This window comes from Lacerta agilis, chromosome 6 (genome assembly GCF_009819535.1).
Source record: "Lacerta agilis isolate rLacAgi1 chromosome 6, rLacAgi1.pri, whole genome shotgun sequence".
In the NCBI taxonomy this organism is placed as follows: Eukaryota; Metazoa; Chordata; class Lepidosauria; order Squamata; family Lacertidae; genus Lacerta; species Lacerta agilis.
This window is the reverse complement of record NC_046317.1, coordinates 7,172,896-7,194,737: the sequence shown is the minus strand read 5'-3', so window position 1 is coordinate 7,194,737 and position 21,842 is coordinate 7,172,896. Positions and strand designations below refer to the sequence as shown.

The 21,842-nt window shown below is 45.0% G+C and overlaps 1 protein-coding gene across 1 annotated transcript in view; it reads right to left on the bottom strand.

Annotated features, from left to right (window-relative positions):
- The window catches only part of CACNA1E (calcium voltage-gated channel subunit alpha1 E), a 364,294-nt gene that overhangs the window by 137,561 nt on the left and 204,891 nt on the right, over window positions 1–21,842 (bottom strand). The window contains exon 9 of the mRNA XM_033151321.1: window positions 1,110–1,225. Within this exon, the coding sequence (XP_033007212.1) occupies window positions 1,110–1,225 (116 nt within the window). The remainder of the gene's footprint in view (window positions 1–1,109; window positions 1,226–21,842) is intronic.

The window sequence follows — 21,842 nt, the reverse complement described above, 5'->3', positions numbered from 1 at the left end:
ATAACCTTGTTCACTTCCATTTTTTATTTTTCTATTTTTTTCTTTTTTAAAAAGAGCATGTTATGTAGGCTTTGTGTGAATTCCAAATGTCTTTTAAGCTGAAGACATCGTTTTTAAAATGGCACATTTGAGCAACATAGAAAAAAAAATGCCAGGTGTGCGCTCCTACGCAAGAGGCGTACAGTTAGGGAGCACTCAGCCAACAATTTTAAAAAGCCACCCTCAAACACCAAACTTCAAGAAACTCATGGAACTTGACTGAAAATGGAAGAGTTTTATCACTATGTTCCAAACTGTATCCAGTATATGTCTATGGCTTGCAATACAACTGCATTCCACACACCACAAAACTTCAATGGCAACCATCATGGTATTGCAATTCTGGCAGTGAAGCCTCTGACAATTGTTGAACGAGCTAGTACGAATCCATGGAATGTCCACAAACATTCCAACTGCTCAGCAACGAAGTATTCACCATAGAAGTTTAGGTGAGAAAGGATCGTTGACGCAACAGGCACTAGGAAACTGACTGAAGGAGGCACCGGAAGATGGGAAACCTAAGGGACAGGCAACCTGGAGGCAGGTTAGTTGAAGGGAAGAGACAAGGAAGGAGAGGAGATGCAGGAACCTGAGGGAAAGTCAGGTGGAACAGTCTTAGGACTAGGGAGCAGTCCGTATGGGTTACCAAACCTAGAGCCTGGAAAGACTCCTGTGCCACTGAGAGTTGCAAACAAGGGGCAATTCTGCCAGCTATGATTCCAGCAGCATTGTGATCTAGAAATCCTAAGGGGCAGTCCTATCAGACAGTGATAGGATGGAGCTCTGAATTAACTTCACGTTTTAATTTGATCTACTAAGCTAATACTTTGATTCCAGACTTATAATGAGAATGCAATACTGTAATATTGATAAGAGGACTTAAATTTGCCAAAATGGTTTTGTACTACAAGTCCTAGCGCATGCAAACTGTGCACTAAAAGAAGCCAGTTTCAGGGCACAGAAGGGCAAGGGGCGTGTACAGAGGTTTTCAGTCATTCTGGCGCTCTCCTGACAGACAGCTGGCAGCTGGATTGGCTCCGCATCCTGCCCTGACCCCAGACCTACTTTACCTGCTTTATCTATCCAAGCCCGGTAGCCGTTCAGCTCCCGTTCAATCTGCTGCTGCCTCCTCAGTTTCATGAAGGCCCGGCGATTTTCCACTCGCTCTCTCTCTTTGGCAAATTCCCTGTAGAGGCAGGAAGGAGGCCAAGATCCTGTTAGAAAAAAGACTTTCTGCAGCGCTACAGCACAGAGTTGCATACTGCATGACACAGCCATGGCGCAGAGGGATGGGAAGGCTGTCTTAGTTTGCGGAGGGGGAAGAGGGGAGAAAACCCATACAGGTGAATCTGGAGAGAGAGAAGCAATGAGCTCAGAGGAGGTCAGCTGAAAGCGATTGCCAGGGGGGTTGAATTTAGTTATTCACTACTAGATTCCCACCCCACCTTTTCCTCCTAGGAGCAAAAGGTAGGATACGTGATTCCTCCTCCCCGTTATTCTCACAATAGAGCAGGTTTGGCAGACTGGTTCAAGATTACCCACTGGATTTCATAGCCAGGTACTTGAACCGGGGTCTCCCTGGTCCTAGGATGTGGGTGGCGCTGTGATCTAAACCACAGAGCCTAGGGCTTGCTGATCAGAAGGTCGGCAGTTCGAATCCCTGCGACGGGGTGAGCTCCCATTGCTCGGTCCCTGCTCCGGCCAACCTAGCAGCTTGAAAGCACGTCAAAGTGCAAGTAGATAAATAGGTACCACTCCGGCGGGAAGGTAAACAGTGTTTCCGTGCGCTGCTCTGGTTCGCCAGAAGCAGCTTAGTCATGCTGGCCACATGTACGCCAGCTCCCTTGACCAGTAAAGTGAGATGAGTGCTGCAACCCCAGAGTCATCCGCAACTGGACCTAATGGTCAGGGGTCCCTTTACCTTTACCTCCCTGGTCCTAATCTGATCTCATCTAACCTCTATACCGCAGTGGATTGAGATCAGGTAAAAGAAGGACCTTCGCCCCACTCTCCAAGCTTGTTTGTGTGTGTTTGTGCAAAATGGGCTCAGAGGAAGCCCACAGCAGGCTGCTGACACCCCCTGGAAGCCAACCGATCCCTGCCACACCTCAGTGTTAACAAATCAAGCCAAGGAATCACTCGCTCAAAGCTCCTCCCCACTCTAAACCCACCGCAAGCGAAAGCAAATAATGCTAAATGCAAGTCCTCCGGGTGTGGGGAAGGGTTATGGGGGGGGGGTCTTTGCTGCCTGTCTCCCCCACCCGCTTCTATTCTTGGCTTCCTGCAGACTTAAGTTCGCAAACGAGGTTGGAACACATAAGGAGTATCAAATAAGAGACAATGCCTCCACTTTTAACTTACGGCTATTTTACTCATTTGCTGGGAGGATGTTTCCCTAACTCACCATCCCTTCCCTCCCAGCAACCTTCGCTGACTGCAGCTTTCCAAGGACAACTTTAAATGATGTGGGTTGCACAGGTGGGGAGGGCTGAAGCAGCGCCGACAGGCAAGCTTGGCAAAGGCAGGCGAGAGGAGGAGGGTTTCGAAAGCCACGCTTGAAAGCTGAAAACCTTGGCTTGCAGTCCAGGGGATTCGGAAGAGCATGAACGATAAAGTAAGACCTTGTGCATAATTCAGAGGGCAGGGCTGCTGCCTTCCTGCTGTCCGAACCAAACCTCCCTCCTGTCTCTTCAATACATGCTTATAATTCCACACATTCACTGCGCACTGACTTTCAGAAGGCAAAGGATTCATTTCCCCCCCCCCCTTCTCTCTCTCTCACACACACACAGGCTGATGGGGTGGGGGTGTGTGGATGCATTATTCAAAGGAAATGTGTTTTGCTGCAGAGTCGCAGAATCTTCTGAAGGTGTGGAAGGGTGGGTGGAAAGGAAGAGAGGAGAGGGAGCAGGAGCATAATGTAGGTCCCCCTGGTAATACTCCAGGCTCCCTTGGCAACCACAATCCTCGCAAGGAGGAAGCCCACACAACACTCTGTCTTCTCCTCCATCACATCTGCAAAACTGACACTCCAGCACGGAAACAAGCAGCGGCACGAAAAACAACCCCCGGTGACCCAAATGAGCATACGGTCTTTCTCTCTTCGCTTGTACCGGTACAGCTCTGGGACCCCTTCCACTGAAATAAGCTCCAATAAACCTGACTCTACGAAAGGATGGCCAGTTCACAAAGACAAGGGAGCCCACGTTAGGCATCTAACGAAGGCTCAGGCCAATGTCCCACAGCATTGCTGATGCAAAGCAGGCATAGACTTGGTTGGGTGCTTCAATGGTGGTGAGAAGGAGGTTGACCAGGAGACCTCTATAAGGACAGGTTGCAAGTATAAGAAATGTTTCTTTGGAAATTGCATTTAATAAAATAAAATGAACAGTCTCTTCACGCATGATGCTTTGCAATGAAATGGACACTTGACAGAGAGCTACCATCAATCCCACCCTTTTAATTAGTATACCTGTTAGGTACATGTGTTTCCAAAAAATACACTTGTCTCACCTGCACATGACATTTCCCTTTAAAAAAAAAGTCTACAGTGTGCACCTTAAATTGGACCTAGATGGATTTATGGGATAAAGATACTGTTATTGGTTCCCACCACAGGAAGATTAATTTATTGGTTTGTTGAATTTGTATCCTGTCTTCGCACCAAATGGTACTTATGACAGCTGGTAGCAATCTTAAAAAATAAAAGCAGAATACAATAAAAGGCAATCAAATACAAACTTAAAAAAAAAAAAAACCGCAACCACAAAAACAAGGCAGTTAAAAACATCAGTAAAAACAACCAGTTAAAACCATTTGCAAGTCTATAGGGTTGTACCATGCTGGGAACCTTAAATAATCACCAAACACAGGATTTGGAAGAGATTGAGAGTAAGCTTTTATTGCTGAGCAATAAGGTCCAGTGAGTTATCTCCAAAAATCTGGACAAAAATCAAAGATATCCAGAAGGTTTTTATAGATCCTTCAAACGTTACATATTCATATCTTGCACTGAGCATCAAGCCAATAAGTGTAGAACAGCGCATAACAGCACCCCAGAATCCAACCCTCTTGTCCCTAAAAGACTCTCTGAACTTCACCCTGGTTAGCTGAAGCAAGGAGATTCACTTCTGCTTTCTTGTAACGGCCTCCTCCCCCTGTGAACTCTCCCCTGATTCCTTACGTTAGGCCATTGCTTCAGCTTGGTAAGCATCTAAATCTCATTATGTCAGACTTGGTCAAAACTCTATATGTATCGCAAACACCCAGAACATTCTGCAGACGTCTTGTTTCTCCCAACATCCTGACTCACTTGGGGACATAGGACCCATGACATAATTTATTTCTTCTGTGGTCAACCTGCCTAGCTAGATATTTTCTGCTTGGCTCAGCTATAACCCACAAACTCTTTATAAGAAGCATTCCTTACAAGGCACAGTCTTAATGCATAAATGGTTACTCAAAATATATTGCAAGCATGTGATTGATCAGATATATAAGCATACAGAATAAAGCAAAGGTGATATATATATATATATATATATATATATATATATATATATATATACCCTGTTTCTCCTAAAATAAGACATGGCCATAAAATAAGCCATAGCAGGATTTCTATGCATTTGCGAAATATAAGCCGTTCCCCGAAAATAAGCCATACCCCGAAAATAAGCCATAGTGACGTGGTACCTCCCATTAAAACAGCCTGGAGAGGCGTGGCTCTGCAGCGTACCGATGCGACACGGTTAAAATAAGACATCCCCTGAAAATAAGCCATACTGTGTTTTGTTGAGTGAAAAAATATATAAGACGGTGTCTTATTTTAGGAGAAACACGGTATATATATATATATATATATATATATATATCTCCAGGTTACAATAATAGCAGTGACGGATTTATAAAGAAAAGTTACATGTCGTTGGTTGCAGCGATAAACCCTGTCGGAAGATCAAAGTGAGCAATTGCCCCAAGAGCACAATTTGCTTTTTACGAGCACAGTTCTAGAATCCCTGCTGCACTCCCAGTTTCACCATCAGGAGTGTGGGAATGACTATGGTTTCTAGTCAAAAAACGAAGGGCAGACCACACACATCTGAAAAGCACTTACTCCTTTGGTCTGCCTGTATTTGTAGATGGAAAAAAAGAGAGTTCCGGGTACCTTCTGGTCTTCTTCCCGGCTTCTGCACACCACTACATTGAAAAGTTCCTTGAAGAAAAGCAGCCCAGTTTTTTCTCTCTCCCCCATTGAAGTTAAAGAGTACTCTCTGTCTATGATGTCCATGTTGTCCGTTAGAGAGTCTCTACCCCTCTCACTGAAGGGACGTGGGTGGTGGTGTGGTCTAAACCACAGAGCCTAGGGCTTGCTGATCAGAAGGTCGGCGGTTTGCCGGCTCCCTCGGCCAGTAAAGCGAGATGTGCGCCGCAACCCCAGAGTCGCCCATGACTGGACTTAATGGTCAGGGGTCCCTTTACCTTTTTACCCCTCTCGCTAAACTGGCACTGGCTTCGGAACAATGACTTGGCAACCCAGATTAGATAGGTGGCTAAGGCCTATTCTGGAGTTCAAGGAATGTGTCGGAGAGATCTCATTGTCCCCTTCCCTGCCACCTACACGCCAACCTTCCCATGTTGAGTGGGAAGGTTTGAAGGGGGCTTCTTCACATGGGGGTCTGGATGCAATTGGAAATCCCCTCCAGGGTCATGCAGGATTCCCAGTTGTGGGAAGAATTCTCAGCACATTCAGCTGAATGTACAAAGAATTCCGCTTCAGGTATTGAGCCTCAGCTCACAACAGAGTCAACTGGGGTACTGGGAAACACATGTCCCCCCCCCTCCCATGGCATTGCCATACACACTATTTAAACGGCTGCATAGGGCTCTAGTTGCTGCAATTTTACCAGTAAGGTTAAATTCACCATAAAATATTGAAAATGTGGGAATGTTTTGGGATGCAGGAGAGGATATATTGTTTAAGATATCCTATTCCAACTTGTGTTTACAAGTCCCAGGAATCAGCAGAGTTCTCATTCCCCTTTTAAACACACACACAGTGGAAAGCTTGCTCAGGTTCGTTAAAAGCTCTGTAATAAATGTCCTGGTATTTTCCCCATGAATCCCTCTCAAAATAAGACATTGCACAGTCTTCTATAAAAGCATAAAAAAGAGTTTACTCATGAGAAATCACCTGTTCACAAAAGGATCCCAGAAGGCAGACTTAAACTTAGTAAAATTTACATTTACTCAGGAGACTGTTCCATAAGGGAAAACAGCTCCTTTGTGTTATCTTATTGAGCATCCTAGCGGTCTCACTTCTTTGAGATTGTGGTCCAAAAGAGGAAGATGGAGTCTGGTCCCTGTGGTTTTGTGTTAACCTGCCCAGGTGAGACCACACCCATCTCCAGTTACACAGAGGAAGTCCATCCCAGCCCAGAATAAACAGGAAGTTCCAGCTTTCCCTGCATTGGCAGATTTCACCTTTCCCGTAGCAATTCATCACAACTTTGGCGGTTGCAGGCCTTGGGCAGAATCCTTTAGTCATCTACCAAAATGTGGGGGGGGGGGGCTGGGGCGGTGACCCCCGCCCCCATTGCGGTGGCAATAACAGGGTTCCCGTTAAAGGGGTCTCAGGGGGAGGCATTGACCATATGCCCAGAGGTCGTCACTGCCCTCCCCATCCAGCGGCGGCAAACAGGGGGGCGGGCTATCTGCTTGAACATATGTTCTCCAGAGCTAGCCCACTCCCCACTCATGCTGGATAACCCTGAAATTACCCAGAACCCCGGCTGGGGGGCTGGGAAGGATAAACGCCCAATGCCCGAGCCAAGGTCTCCCTACATCTGAATCTTAATAAAGTTGTGGCCAATGTAATCCCATAGAACGTTGTCACGTGTCATTATTTCCCTCAGGGGCTGCCCCGGGGTTCGGGGGACTCCGCCTGGCCACGCAAAACAAAATCATTTTGGGAATGGATTTATAATGAGTTGAAAAAGATGTTTAAGTATACCTTCGCCAAAAAGCCGGAAGCTTTTTTGCTAGGCTTAATGGGTGAAGAAATTGCTAAAAAAAGATCAAAGATTGTTTGTGTATGCAACAACCGCGGCAAGGACACTTTTGGCCCAAGGGTGGAAATTACAGGAAGTACCCACGATTGAGGAGTGGCAGACAAAGATGATGGAATCTGCGGAACTTGCAAAACTGACTGGAAGGATCCGAAACCAGAATGAATCAAAATTCCAAAAGGACTGGAGTAAATTCATTGATTATTTAAGATATAATTGTGGCAGTTTGAAGACACTAGCGGGACTGGAATGACCCTATGACATTGTTGGAAGGATTAAAGTAAGAAACTGTGTGATTAGATTGGACTAGAAAACCTGTTGACATGGTGGAGGGAAGTTGAAGTTCAGCAGAGCGAGGATTCTTATGTGTTTGTATGTTTATGATTTGTTTAATTTGTTTAATTGGAAAATATAATAAAAATTAATTGAAAAAAGTATGCCCTTTGAAAGAATTGGAAGCAGCATACATTGCAACCTTTTTTACCTCGAACAAACATGAACTGATGAGTAATTTCCTGGATTTCCCCATGATCCCTTTTGAAACTCTTTAAGAATTATCCAAAGGATACCACCTGGACGCCCTAATTTGTTAAGTTTTAATTTGTCAATAATGCCTGGAGCATCTTCTGTTGTCACCGCTATTGGGCTCCATTCTGCCTTCCTGACAAAGCTAGCTCACGGAGGCACGATGACGGGAAGAGTGTTAATTGCAGGGTGAAGAGACTGATCTTATTTGACAAGACATAGCTAAGCAAATGGATCCATATGTTCATGTTTTGCAGTTCCCTCTGGCTTTGAGAACAAGACCTCACAAGTGAAGCTTGGCTCAGGTTCAATGCAGTTCAATGCAGCTCGTACAGGTGATGTTTGACCTAACATGTGCACTTTCAGAGGATATTTTTAAGAGCAGGTTCATCCTGTTATTAGTAACGGTGAGGATTCACCTCCATCTTTGAGCTCTAAGGTGTTCAGCGAGAAGGTGACTAATGGCAGCAATTCAAGATAAATAGGTGGTTCTTTCACGAAGGCAAAATATCTTTCCTACTTACTTATATACCTAGCTAACCACAAGAGATGAGTAAGAGAAATCAGACCAGGAGGGCAGGATCAGGCTGACATCCAGGGACTTGCTGCCATAAATGTTAGACACAAGGGTTGATAAGCTCTGAGCTCTCTGAGCTGCACCTGTGAAGTTTTCATACTAAAGTTCCTTTTTGCTCATGTGGACTACTGCTACACGTAGCCTTTCTGCCTCTGAATGTGCAAATGAACCTTAAAAGTTGAGTTCTTTTTCCTCCAGAGAAAACCGATCCCAGAAAGACCACCCACAGCTTATCGAAGGCAGAAGATGAAAATAGTAGTGGACTAGTCCTGTTCTCGGCAGGTATGGAACCTGAGTCAAGTTTCCTTTCTCACACAGTTCACTTCCTTCCTGTTTTGTTGTGAGATCATAAAGAAAAACAGAAGAGCTCTGCAGAATCTGGCAAGGGTCCCATCTAGGACATCATTCTGTTACCAACTGTGGCCAGGCATATATATACCTCTGGGAAGATGGCCAACAGCCAGGACTTAAAGGTTGCCAACAACCAGAACAGTCTTTCCCCTGTTGTTTATTCCCAGCACCTGGTACTAAGAAATAAACTACGTCTGAACATGGAAATTCCATTGAGCTAACGGCTATTAACCACAGATACACCTGTCTTCCAAGAATGTGTCCACTCCTTTGTACAGCCATCTAGCCTTCTGAAAGCAAATTTTGTGAATTTTTATGTTGCACTGAATAGTCGTGGGAGCACACAATTTGTCTTTTCAGATTTGTTGTTGATGTTGTTCAGTCGTTCAGTCGTGTCCGACTCTTCGTGACCCCATGGACCAGAGCATGCCAGGCACTCCTGTCTTCCACTGCCTCCTGCAGTTTGGTCAGACTCATGTTGGTAGCTTCAAGATCACTGTCCAACCATCTCATCCTCTGTCGTCCCCTTCTCCTTGTGCCCTTAATCATTCCCAGCATCAGGGTCTTTTCCAGGGAGTCTTCTCTTCTCATGAGGTGGCCAAAGGATTGGAGCCTCAGCTTCAGGATCTGTCCTTCCAGTGAGCACTCAGGGCTGATTTCCTTCAGAATGGATAGGTTTGATCTTGCAGTCCATGGGACTCTCAAGAGTCTCCTCCAGTGCCATAATTCAAAAGCATCAATTCTTCGGCAATCATCCTTCTTTATGGTCCAACTCTCACTTCCATACATCACTACTGGGAAAACCATGGCTTTAACTATATGGACCTTTGTCGGCAAGGTGATGTCTCTGCTTTTTAAGATGCTGTCTAGGCTTGTCTTTTCAGAACCTACTACCAATTAGTTTTACAGGGTGATATCGTTTCTCCACCCCATGATGTCATTTCTTACACACCTCTAGTTGTCGTTTTTATTTTCTAATCTAAAAGAATCCAGAACGCTTTAGAGTTTCTTTGTAAGAAAGGACTTCAGGCCCTCGATCATTCTCATTGCCCCTTTCTGTACCTTTTCCTGCTCAACATCTTTTGAGATAGGCAAGAGTGAAACTGGTGTGGCAGAAGGCCGGAAGCCCAACGACAGGCAGAGCCAACTAATTCCAGTTTTGTCCCCATCTTCCTCTCTGTTGAGTTCTCTTAGGGAGATATGGAGCCACCACTGAAAAGACACTGTCCCTGCTTCTCACCAGTTTGATGGACATTCACAGTAAACCTATAAGCGAGGTCTGTGAGGTGGATCTTAAAACACGGGCAGGAACTTTAGTAGGGCACACAAGGGCATTAATGAGGTTAAGGGGGAGGAGGCAGCCAGAGCCAACCCTGGAATGTCTGTCAGTACAAAGGCAGGGAAGGCTGAGGGGACCATCCACACTAATTTTCACCTGCACTTTTTCAGTCTGCATCCAACCACTCCCCCCCCCCTTTTTTGCCCATTGCTTTCCCCACGAAAACCCGCTCTTTAACGCTTTGGGCAAGCTGCAGGAAACCCAAATAGTAGTTTGTTCTGATTCAGAGTTAAAGAGCAGGTTTTCCCGGGGGACCGAAAAAAAAAAGCACTCAGAAAACAGACCAGGAATGCACAAAGTTGCGGCTAGAAAGTCTAGGGCAAAAAGTAAGTTTGGGTGAGCCCTATGGTTACCGGGACACGACCTCATAAGCTCCAGTAGATTATCCTCCACTGACAGAGACCAGAATGGTATACTGTATACCATTCTGGTCTCGGTAGCCTTCTTGGTAGTGGCACCCGCACTGTGGAATGCCCTCCCACCAGATGTCGAAAAGAAAAACAACTACCAGACTTTTAGAAGACATCTGAAGGCAGCCCTGTTTAGGGAGGCTTTTAATGTTTAATAGATTATTGCATTTTAATGTTCTGTTGGAAGCGGCCCAGATTATTATTATTATTATTATTTCAAATGCAGCTGCACCACAACACCACAAATTTATATAAAAGCATTCAGATAGCGGCAGTTCACCCTCCACAACCGATTTCCTAATAAGCCTTAAAATGCTGCCGCACACCGAGTTGACATTTCCATTGAGCGACCTGTATCCATATTTTCCCTTCAGAGATCAGCAGTTTCACATTTGCATCCTTCAAGAAATCTCAGGTGAATGTCATCCGGCTCTGCTGACTTGTTAACTTGCAATTTGTCAATTAGCTTTAAAACTCCATCATTTGTCACCTCTGCTTGACATAACTCCTCAGTTTCCCTGTCGCCCCGCAAAACAGGAGTTCAGATGGGGAAATTCTTCTCCATTATCTTCGACATGAAGACTCACACATTTCGCCTCTCCAGAACCTGCTTTCTGCGCACCTTTTGTGGTCTCAACATCAAGTTTAACAGTCCCGGTAAGCTTAACTATCCCAATGCCCAATTTTGAAAAAAAAAAAAACCCACAATTTTTAGGGGTTATGCTTTTAGCACAACTTTTTAATGCAAATCTTCTAGCTTTTTAATGTCTTTCTTTACACTGCTGCTTAATCACACTACCATCCTCTTTGAAGTCTTTATATACAGTCTAAATCTGCGGTAATATCGATGTTACACTTTGCTCCAATCCATTAATATTTACTAAAGTACCTGCTTGCAATCTGATGCTACCCTTTCTCTCGCCATCTCCTGCACCCACACCAGAGCCATTATTCTGCATCCTGACATCTTTCCATGGCACAGCCTTTGCACCCTTCTCTGCCTTGATGAGTTAATCTCAGCTATAAGTCCTCACTCAGGTCCTATCCTCCTTGGCCGCCTTCCCGGAGGAATGGATTTAGACCAGGCATGCCCCGATGTTTTGGGACTACAACTCCCATCATCCCTGACCACTGGTCCTGTTAGCTAGGGATGATGGGAGTTGTAGTCCAAAAACAGCTAGAGGACCAAGTTTGGGGATGGAGAGAATCTATGGTTTAAGCAAGTGAGATCTCTTGCAGCTTAAACTTGGAAGTCAAGTCAGTATAACCTGAAGCGTATGTAACCTGAAGCATATGTAACCTGAGGTACCACTGTACAACCTTTAGAACAGTGTTTTTCAACCACTGTTCCTGGTGTGCCGTGGGAAAAATTGTGTTTATTTGATTCCTATTCAAGAGAATTACTTTATATATAGTCAATATAGGCACAGAGTTAAAATTTTTAACATTTTCTAATGGTGGTGCGCCTTGTGATTTTTTTCATAAAACAAGTGTGCCCTTGCCCAAAAAAGGTTGAAAAACACTGCTTTAGAAGACTTCTGAAGGCAGCCCCATATAGGGATTTTAAAAAAAAAAGTATAATGGGTGGCATATAAATAATAACATTATTTATTATTATTATTATTATTATTATTATTATTATTATTATTATTATTATTGTTATTATTGAATAATAATAATTCTCTTCCATCAGAGAAATGTCAAAAGGGATGGGTTGAGTGACAACAGCCACATACTCAAAACAGAGAACAGGTATAATTTCCCTGTTAGTTACTCACCAAATCAATTCACTTTAAATTAATTTACTCCCAACCATCCAAACCCCACCCAAAATCAATTTCACCTTGTATGCTCCTAATCCCCCCCGACTCTCACTTCACCAAACAAAGGCACACCCCGTGTTTCTCAGACATGATGTGATCACACAGGCAGGCAACTCAGGTCAGCAGAGCCCTGGGCATTAATGCAAACCCTGATCCTCCAGTTCGCTTCCTGCAGCTCAGAGGGTGACGGGTGGCAAGGAAGGTACTGGTATTTAAAACCTGGTGGCTGGGCAATCACCAGCTAACTAGTCAGCATGGCACTGTGCTTTTCTATGTGCTGCCTCACCCAGTTGTCCAGCAAGGCAACAGAAATGTTCTGACATCTCACCCAATCTAGTAATACACTGCATGTTATCTAGAAATGTGTGTTTGTGGGAGTGTGTGCAAGAGACAAGAAGTGGCAGCAGCTAGGAGTTTCTTGTAGTGTCTTGTTCCGTCTTCTGGATCCAAAAGTTGCAACCCATGATCTGCCATGCTCCTTGCATGGTTCCCACTCTTCTCAGTTTCCATAGGAATTCTCTTCTTCTTTGGTGATTCCTCGTAGCCGAGTAAGATTGTCTTCCATGAACACGGTCTTAACAGTGAGTCCGTAAGTGATCATGGAGGCCAATTCTGGATACACATGTCCTTCCACAGTGGGGACATAGGTTTCTGGGCAGGAGTTGATCACGGTGAGGGTTTGCCAAGCGTGCCTTCCTCTTAGCACATTTCTCCCTTTTGTCCTGAGTTTGAGCGTTTTGAAAGTCCATTTATAGGTAGGTAACCGTGTTGGTCTGCCATAGTCAAAACAAAATAAAAAAATAAAAAATAAAAAAATCCTTCCAGTAGCACCTTAGAGACCAACTAAGTTTGTTCTTGGTATGAGCTTTTGTGTGCATGCAGATTTCTTCAGATACACTGAAACAGAAGTCACCAGACCCTTATATATAGTGAGAGAGTGGGGAGGGGTATGACTCGGAAGGGTGGTGGGAATGGGGGATTGGCTGATAGGTGTGGGAAACCTGTTGGCGACTGTTAACAACTGTAATTGGTCTTACAGGAAAAGGCAAGGGGTGAGATGGCTAAAGATAGCTATGTCATGTATAATGAGATAAGAATCCAATGTCTTTGTTCAGACCAGGTCTCTCCGTGGTTTTGAGTTTGGTAATGAGTTGCAATTCAGCAACCTCTCTTTCCAGTCTATTTCTGAAGTCCATGACATCTTTGGTAAAGGCTGCTCTCCAATTGGGACGCTTGCAGGCCAGTGTTTCCCAGTTTTCGGTGTTTATACTACAATTTTTTAGATTTGCCTTGAGAGAGTCTTTAAACCTCACTCACTGGATCATCGCCTTGTCGTGGCGAGTGGGCTTGCACGTTCCCATGACCCTTGTGAGCAAAGCCATGGGGAGTCTCCTACTCCCAGCAGGGTCACCCAAGGCGGTAAGTTCAAAGGGGAGGAAATAGACAAAGAATGATTCAAGAAGTCCTCAATGGCAGAACAGGCGGAAGATAAGAAGTGGCATGTTACAACAGCTGTGAAGGCGGATGAAGGCTGCAGCAGATAAGAAGAGTTTGGATTTGATATCCCGCTTTATCACTACCCGAAGGAGTCTCAAAGCAGCTCACATTCTCCTTTCCCTTCCTCGCCCACAACAAACACTCTGTGAGGTGAGTGGGGCTGAGAGACTTCAAAGAAGTGTGACTAGCCCAAGGTCACCCAGCAGCTGCATGTGGAGGAGCGGAGACGCAAACCCGGTTCACCAGATTACGAGTCTAGATAAGAATCTACCAGTCGTTGTGACACTCATGCCATCGGAATACAGCCTTACTGCAATGCACTTACTGTGCGTTGGTCAGCGTGAACTGATCTACACACATAAAAACAACTTGATGCACAGACATCTTTCAGAAACCGAAACTCGTTGTGCAAATTATACCTCCCCATTAGCAAGGAACAGTCCGTCCCTTAAAGGAGAGAAACCTACCTAAGTCCTCCACAGACCACACAACAGTGTGTGCAGGGAATCTGATTGCTACAATCAAATACTAATGAACTCGGGAGCTCCAGCGCAGGGTGAAACTTTATTTCTGCAAGGATCTTTGGTGAGGGAGTCTTAAAAACACGTTTTTGGGTGTGAGAATTTCAGATCTGTTGAGGGCACAGGACCAGCATGGTCCTTCCGTTTAGCATGCTCCTTTGATTTGGTTCACGTAAAGCTTTGTTTACAGATGCAGGGTCTCTCACTGTTGTCATGACAACCCAGTCAGTAGAACATACCCACACACCTGCCTTCCAGGATGGCGTGGTCTATAAAATATACATATCTATAGCCTAAGAGTGTGTACATACATACAAGAATTAGCATACATGGGCACGACTAATGCGGATATGTTTATTCATGCGTTATGCCGATACATAAGTCCTTATAGCCTGCATAAAGCAATATTAACTAGCAAAGATGTGTGATGGCTGTAGTCATCTATATGCTAACCAATCACTTAGGAAAACCTACATCAGACAGATCTTGGGATCTGAGTTGCAACTCAACTCAGTGATGTTCTCAGTCAAGTAAATCAGATTTACGAGAATTCCAAGTTGGTGGTGATGATGATGATGATAATAAATGTAATATTTATGTTAGCTGCTGACATGACTAATTTTGCTACGGTTTTAGGTTTATTTCCCCCGAAGTTTGCGAGCTGCTATAAGGGACTGATTGGGCTCCATGATCACTGCAGATGGTAACAGCAGTCACGAAATTAAAAGACGCCTGCTTCTTGGGAGAAAAGCAATGACAAACCTAGACAGCATCTTAAAAAGCAGAGACATCACCTTGCCGACAAAGGTCCATATAGTTAAAGCTATGGTTTTCCCAGTAGTGATGTATGGAAGTGAGAGCTGGACCATAAAGAAGGCCGATCGCTGAAGAATTGATGCTTTTGAATTATGGTGCTGGAGGAGACTCTTGAGAGTCCCAAGGACTGCAAAAAGATCAAACTTATCCATCCTTAAAGAAATCAGCCCTGAGTGCTCACTGGAAGGGCAGATCCTGAAGTTGAGATTCCAGTACTTTGGCCACCTCATGAAAAGAGAAGACTACCTGGAAAACACCCTGATGTTGGGAAAGATGGAGGGCACAAGGAGAAGGGGACGACAGAGGATGAGATGGTTGGACAGTGTTCTCGAAGCGACTGGCATGAGTTTGGCCAAACTGCGGGAGGCAGTGAAAGATCGGGGTGCAAATAAGGGACTGATAGTTTGGGAAAGCAGCTAGTAGGCTTTTGAGACTTAGTAAAGAATACATAGATGTTAAGGGACACGGTTGGCACTGTGGTCTAAACCACAGAGCCTAGGGCTTGCTGATCGGAAGGTCGGTGGTTCGAATCCCCGCGACGGGGTGAGCTCCCGTTGCTCAGTCCCAGCTCCTGCCAACCTAGCGGTTCGAAAGCACGTCAAGGTGCAAGTAGATAAATAGGTACCGCTCCGGCGGGAAGGTAAACGGTGTTTCAGTGCGCTGCTCTGGTTCGCCAGAAGCGGCTTTGTCATGGTGGCCACATGACCCGGAAGCTGTACGCCGGCTCCCTCGGCCAGTAACGCGAGATGAGCGCCGCAACCCCAGAGTCGGACATGACTGGACCTAATGGTCAGGGGTCCCTTTACCTTTACCTTTACATAGATGTTAAGGCCTAAACATGAAATGATATAGCAATTTTCAATGTGCAGGTAAGGTCTGCACATAGAAGCACAATGCATTTCCACATACAGAGAAGATTTGCATCTCCATGAAGGCTGGTCTGCCTTCTGTCACAGGAATGAGGCAGAGTTTTCCTCACTGCAACATCTATCCTCAAACACAACACTTTGCCCCTTATGGAATCCACTGCCACTGGGAGCCGATTTCTTGGGAGTGGGGGGGGGGGGAGGTTTGGCTGCTTTATGTATTTATGTAAAATGAATTAAAAATAAAATTAATATGCTGCTTGACTGTTCCCCAATAGCCCTCCTGACTGCAGCCTGCTTGTCTCAGAATAGTTGGAGATAGGCCAAGCATCTATTCCCTGTATATATATATATTATTAAATTTTCTGTTTTACATTTTAAAGTGCTCATTTTTACATCCTTAATATATCGATCACTTCCCTTCTTCCCTTTCCATGGTTCATTTTACATATCATAAACCCCTGCATATTTTACAAAAACCATACCATTCATTATTCCATTATTTCATCCTTCAAAACTTGTTCACACAGCTGAATTTATCTTAATGAATGATGCCAGCGTTTTCAGCTGTACACAATTATCTCCCATATATTCAATAAACATTTTCCAATCTTCTTTAAACGTAAGTTCTTCTTGTTCTCTTATTCTATACGTTAAGTCTGCAAGCTGCACATATTCTGTCAACTTAAGTTGCCAGTCTTCTTTGGTTGGGACCTCGCTCATTTTCCATTTTGGGGGCTAACAAAACACGGGCTGCAGTAGTGGCATACATAAATAACCTTTTTTGGCACCTGTGAATTTCAGTCTGAATTAACCCCAACAGAAAGGACTTGTGTTTTTTTTTGGTGTTTTTTTTTTTTACCCTTTTTCAAGTCCACCACATATGAAAACAACATTCCCAAGGGTCCATTCCCAAAGAAGAAGAAGAAGAAGAAGAGTTTGGATTTGATATCCCGCTTTATCACTACCCGAAGGAGTGAGTCTCAAAGCGGCTCACATTCTCCTTTCCCTTCCTCCCCCACAACAAACACTCTGTGAGGTGAGTGGGGCTGAGAGACTTCAGAGAAGTGTGACTAGCCCAAGGTCACCCAGCAGCTGCATGGGGAGGAGCGGAGACACGAACCTGGTTCACCAGATTACAAGTCCACTGCTCTTAACCACTACACCACACTGGGTCTGTAACTGTAATCATTCTGTCATTTGGATAAGCCAAGCCTTGCAGGCACCTATACGTTTACAGACTCCCTTGCTTGACGGCTGGAACTGTTCATGTAGTGAATTTAAGTAAGATTTCTCTTCCCTTTTATGGAACTTGCCGAACTGACGGGGAGACTGCGTGACCAGACAGAAGATGCGGTGGAAGATGATTGGAAGAAATTCAAAGCTTATTTGAAAAAAATATTGCAATATATAGAATTATGGACTCGTAGAGGAGGAGTTATAGGCTTACAGCATGAGGTTTGATTTTAGTATAGAATTTTTGTTTTTTTATGGTGATGTAATAATATAGGTTAATAATAGCTAAATCGGTAATTATTATCAATATGTTAAGTATGACGATAAACCAAACTGCTAAGGATGATTTAACAATGAAAATCAGATGGGAAGGACCGAGGGAAGTCAGCTAACACTGTTAAAGAAAGTTAGAGGAGAAAAAAAGAATCTTTTTATGTTTTTTTCTTTTTAAGGCTTTTGTATGTTTATTATGTTTTCGTATGTTATATTTTTGTATGCTTGTTTTGAAAAAGAATTAAAAAAAATTTTTTTGGGGGGGAGTAAGATTTCTCATCCCGGCTCCAACATAGAATCATAGAGTTGGAAGAGACCACAAGGGCCATCCAGTCCAACCCCCTGCCAAGCAGGCTCATATGTGGTGTAGCCCATTCACAATGTCTTGGCACACTGCAAGGAGCAAAAGTCCATAAGAAGGACCTGCTGGACCGGCAGCTTATACAGCTCACCATCCTGCTCCCAAGTTGGCCAATGAGATGCCATAAATCTCCATGTACCGGTAAATGACCCAACAAAACCAAAACACCAAACTGGCTAGTAGATATATCAGGAACAATTTACTCAATCAAACATACTAAAAGAAACACATTAAAGTGCAGCGTGCAAGTCCAAGCCTGTAGATACTTATAAGCAATTAATGAACTGATGGCACAATCATGCCAATAATAATAATAATGCCCTAGCGTAGTGCAAATATGCAAAAAGTGTTGCAGATGGTGCTCTACTGAACGTGCGAAGTCTTGTATGAGGGAACGGTCGCGGGAAGCCTTGAAGACATGGTCATGTGTAGTGGTAGTCGCAGACAGGCCCTCCTCACTGTCCCCTCAGCGAAAATGGACCTGAAGACCTGACTCCCAAAAATATTGATCAGGTTTCGCTGGAGCTTCTTCAGTTCATTGTACTATTTGTACAACACCATACAATAAAATTATAAGTTCTTCACAGGCACAGCATCGCTCAGCGGCTGTGGTTTGCCCCTTCTTGCTAAAGAAGCCACCTCTTCATTTGAAAGGTTTAGGTTTCTGGCATCCCCAACAAAGCAATTGCAGGTCAAAGCTATAAAAAGAACGAAGAGTTTTTCACCAAAGCCAGGCCTGGAGCCTGTTGTTTTGGCTGCGAGTACAGTATATTGGTCCCCAACCCTGCCAAAGCAAATACCAGCTGGCCTAGAGGCTCAGAAACATTTCCCACGGCAATTTTGCATATAATGCAATTTGAAAAGTCAACCTTACTTTGGCAAACATTTTGGGAACCTCGTTTCTTTCTATAATAAATGCCTGTGAGCACATTCATGTTTCTTCCCAGTCTTCCTTATCCTCCTAAAGCACTTGGCAGGGGAGGAAGTGTTGGAGAAACACGCAGCAAGGGAAACAAGAGGGCCTTCAAAATGCCCTCATTCGCCCTATGTAAGGAAAATGCCAGCGAGACAGTTGTATTTCACAAGCTCAGCAGCTAATAGACCTAATTCCCCTCCTTCCATCCCCTTCCCCTGTTTGCCTGTTTAAAAACCCCGTGCTCTGAGCGAAAAAGGAGGCTGTTCCAGGAGTCCCAGGCGCTACCCCAGGGTTTGGTTCCCTTGGAATGAGGGACGGTGGAGACTGGGGTGTCTTTATGATACATGGTTTATTTACACATATATACAACTTGAGCTGGCAACTCCTACAGCTAAACCGGTGCCAAATTCATTGCTCTGCATTCTTTTGGACCACATCAGCAAGTCCAAGACTGTCTTGTCATCTGGGTAGCCCAGGACATCCATACACAGTGCCCAGGGTTGCACCCCGAGGAGGTCGCTCCAATGCTGCTAACACATCAAAAACTACACAAGAGGCAGTAGTTACTAGTTATTGGTCTCTGCAGCTACAGCAGGGGCTGTGATTCTCCGGCGGTCTGTCTTCCACCTCCACCCCTTGGAGGTACACTCCATTGACTCTCGAGACAGATGTCAACAACAACACAACCCAAGCCTACGATGGAGGGGCTCACAGCATTAGTACCGCAGAAGGCCCTGCCTCTCCCATCGCCACAGCCTTGGATTCAAACACTCTAGCTGCTGCCTGCTTCCAGCCCAGCTCTTTCAGCCAATTCTCTGCCTTTTTGTCTTTCTCACTACCAGCTAGGAAAGGGAGAAGGTCCATCCATTTGCTCTCTGGTACAGAGCAACCTCCTTTGTTATACTAACTGCCATTATTCCTTGGCAATGCTTAAGTGACAACTGCGGCCCTTAACTCACAAAGGATCTTGATGGCCTCGGTCCTGTACACCTGAAGGAGCATCTCCACCCCCATCATTCAGCCCGGACACTGAGATCCAGCGCCGAGGGCCTTCTGGCGGTTCCCTCACTGCGAGAAGCAAAGCTACAGGGAACCAGGCAGAGGGCCTTCTCAGTAGTGGTGCCCGCCCTGTGGAACTCCCTCCCTTCAGATGTCAAAGAGATAGACAATTACCAGACATTTAGAGGACATCTGAAGGCAGCCCTGTTTAGGGAAGCTTTTAATGTGTGATATTTTAATTACAGGTGGGTAGCCGTGTTGGGACCCACCTGTAATTAAGTAATTAATTAAGTAAGTAATTAAGGGACCCAGGTGGCGCTGTGGGTTAAACCACAGAGTCTAGGGCTTGCTGATCAGAAGGTCAGCAGTTCGAATCCCTGCCACGGGGTGAGCTCCCGTTGCTCGGTCCCAGCTCCTGCCCACCTAGCAGTTCGAAAGCACATCAAAGTGCAAGTAGATAAATAGGGACCGCTCCAGTGGGAAGGTAAACGGTGTTTCCGTGCGCTGCTCTGGTTCACCAGAAGCGGCTTTGTCATGCTGGCCACATGACCCGGAAGCTGTCTGCGGACAAACGCCGGCTCCCTTGGCCTATAGAGCGAGATGAGCGCCGCAACCCCAGAGTCGGACACGACTGGACCTGATGGTCAGGGGTCCCCTTTACCCTTTACCCTTTAGCCGTGTTGGTCTGCCATAGTCAAAACAAAATATCAAATTCTTTCCAGTAGCACCCTAGAGACCAACTGAGTTTGTTCTTGGTATGAGCTTTCGTGTGCATGCACACTTCTTCAGATACACTGAAACAGAAGTCGCCAGATCCTTAAATATAGTGAGGGAGTGGGGAGGGGTATTACTCAGAAGGGTGGTGGGAATGGGTGATCAGCTGATAGGTTTAAGGACTGCAATTAGTCTTGCAGGGGAAGGCAAGGGGTGAGATGGCTAAAGATAGCAGTCATTAAGAGTCGTCAACAGGTTTTCCACACCTATCAGCTGATCACCCATTCCCACCACGCTTCTGAGTAATACCCCTCCCCACTCCCTCACTATATTTAAGTATCTGGTGACTTCTGTTTCAGTGTATCTGAAGAAGTGTGCATGCACACGAAAGCTCATAGCAAGAACAAACTCAGTTGGTCTCTAAGGTGCTACTGGAAAGAATTTGATATTTTAATGTATTTGATTTTTGTTGGAAGCTGCCCAGAGTGGCTGGGGAAATCCAGCCAGATGGGTGGGTTACAAATAATAAATATTATAATTATTATTATTAGGCTACGGAATCCTCCACTAGATTTTAACCCTTGCTGGATCCAGGATCCCAGGAACTAGGAGGGACTCAGGCATCCTGCGGGCGAGCCCCCAAAATTCACAACAAAGTATCATCTACCAACCAACCAACCAACCAACAGCTTGGCAAGTAGTCTAAAATCAGCCATGCAGCTGCCAGGGAACCACTTGCCCCAAACACATCATTAAAAAAATGTCACAGAGGAGAAACCCAATATGCTTAAGAAATGCATTAGGCAAAGCAGATGGCCAAGAAGAGAGGTTCTTAAAAAAAAAGAATAGGCCAGGGGAAAAGAAGCCAGGACAGGACCAGCTGGGTTGCCTAAGAATAGAGGGGAAGGAAGAGGCAAGAGACAAGGGGATCAGGCGGAGGAGGCAAGAGAGGTTTGAGAGAAGAGGGCAGATGGGGGCAGCCGGCAGAGAGGAGGAGCCCGGTGGAAGGAGGAATGCTGAAGGCAGGGGCTTAAGAGAGGTGGATCATAGGAAGTCATTGTGAAGAAATCTGGTTGGCACTCACTGCCCCACTCCTGTTTGAGAGGGTGGACTGCATCCTCTGAAAGCGTATATTGGGTTTACCCAGGAAATGGCCACATCACCCACTCACAATGCGAATTTATATTTGTAATCTTTCGACTGAATACCTATAGCTTTCAGGTTGTTCCTTTTTTACCTTGCTGTACCAAATAACTTAAAAGTTTAAATGAGAGGTGTCGGCGAGGACCCTCGGCTTGCTCTCACCAAAGGCACCATTTGCCATGATGAGAGGTGACTTCAGTTACAGGGAGCGAAGTTTCCATTCTCTGGACCAAAAGTCTGGAGATCTGCACTGTTGGCGTATTTAAACTGAGTAACTGCGCAACAAAAAGCATTCTGAGGAGACTGCAAAATATAATTAGGAGTTGTTTTAATTAAAGAAAAATAAGAGAAGTTATATTAACTACAAGA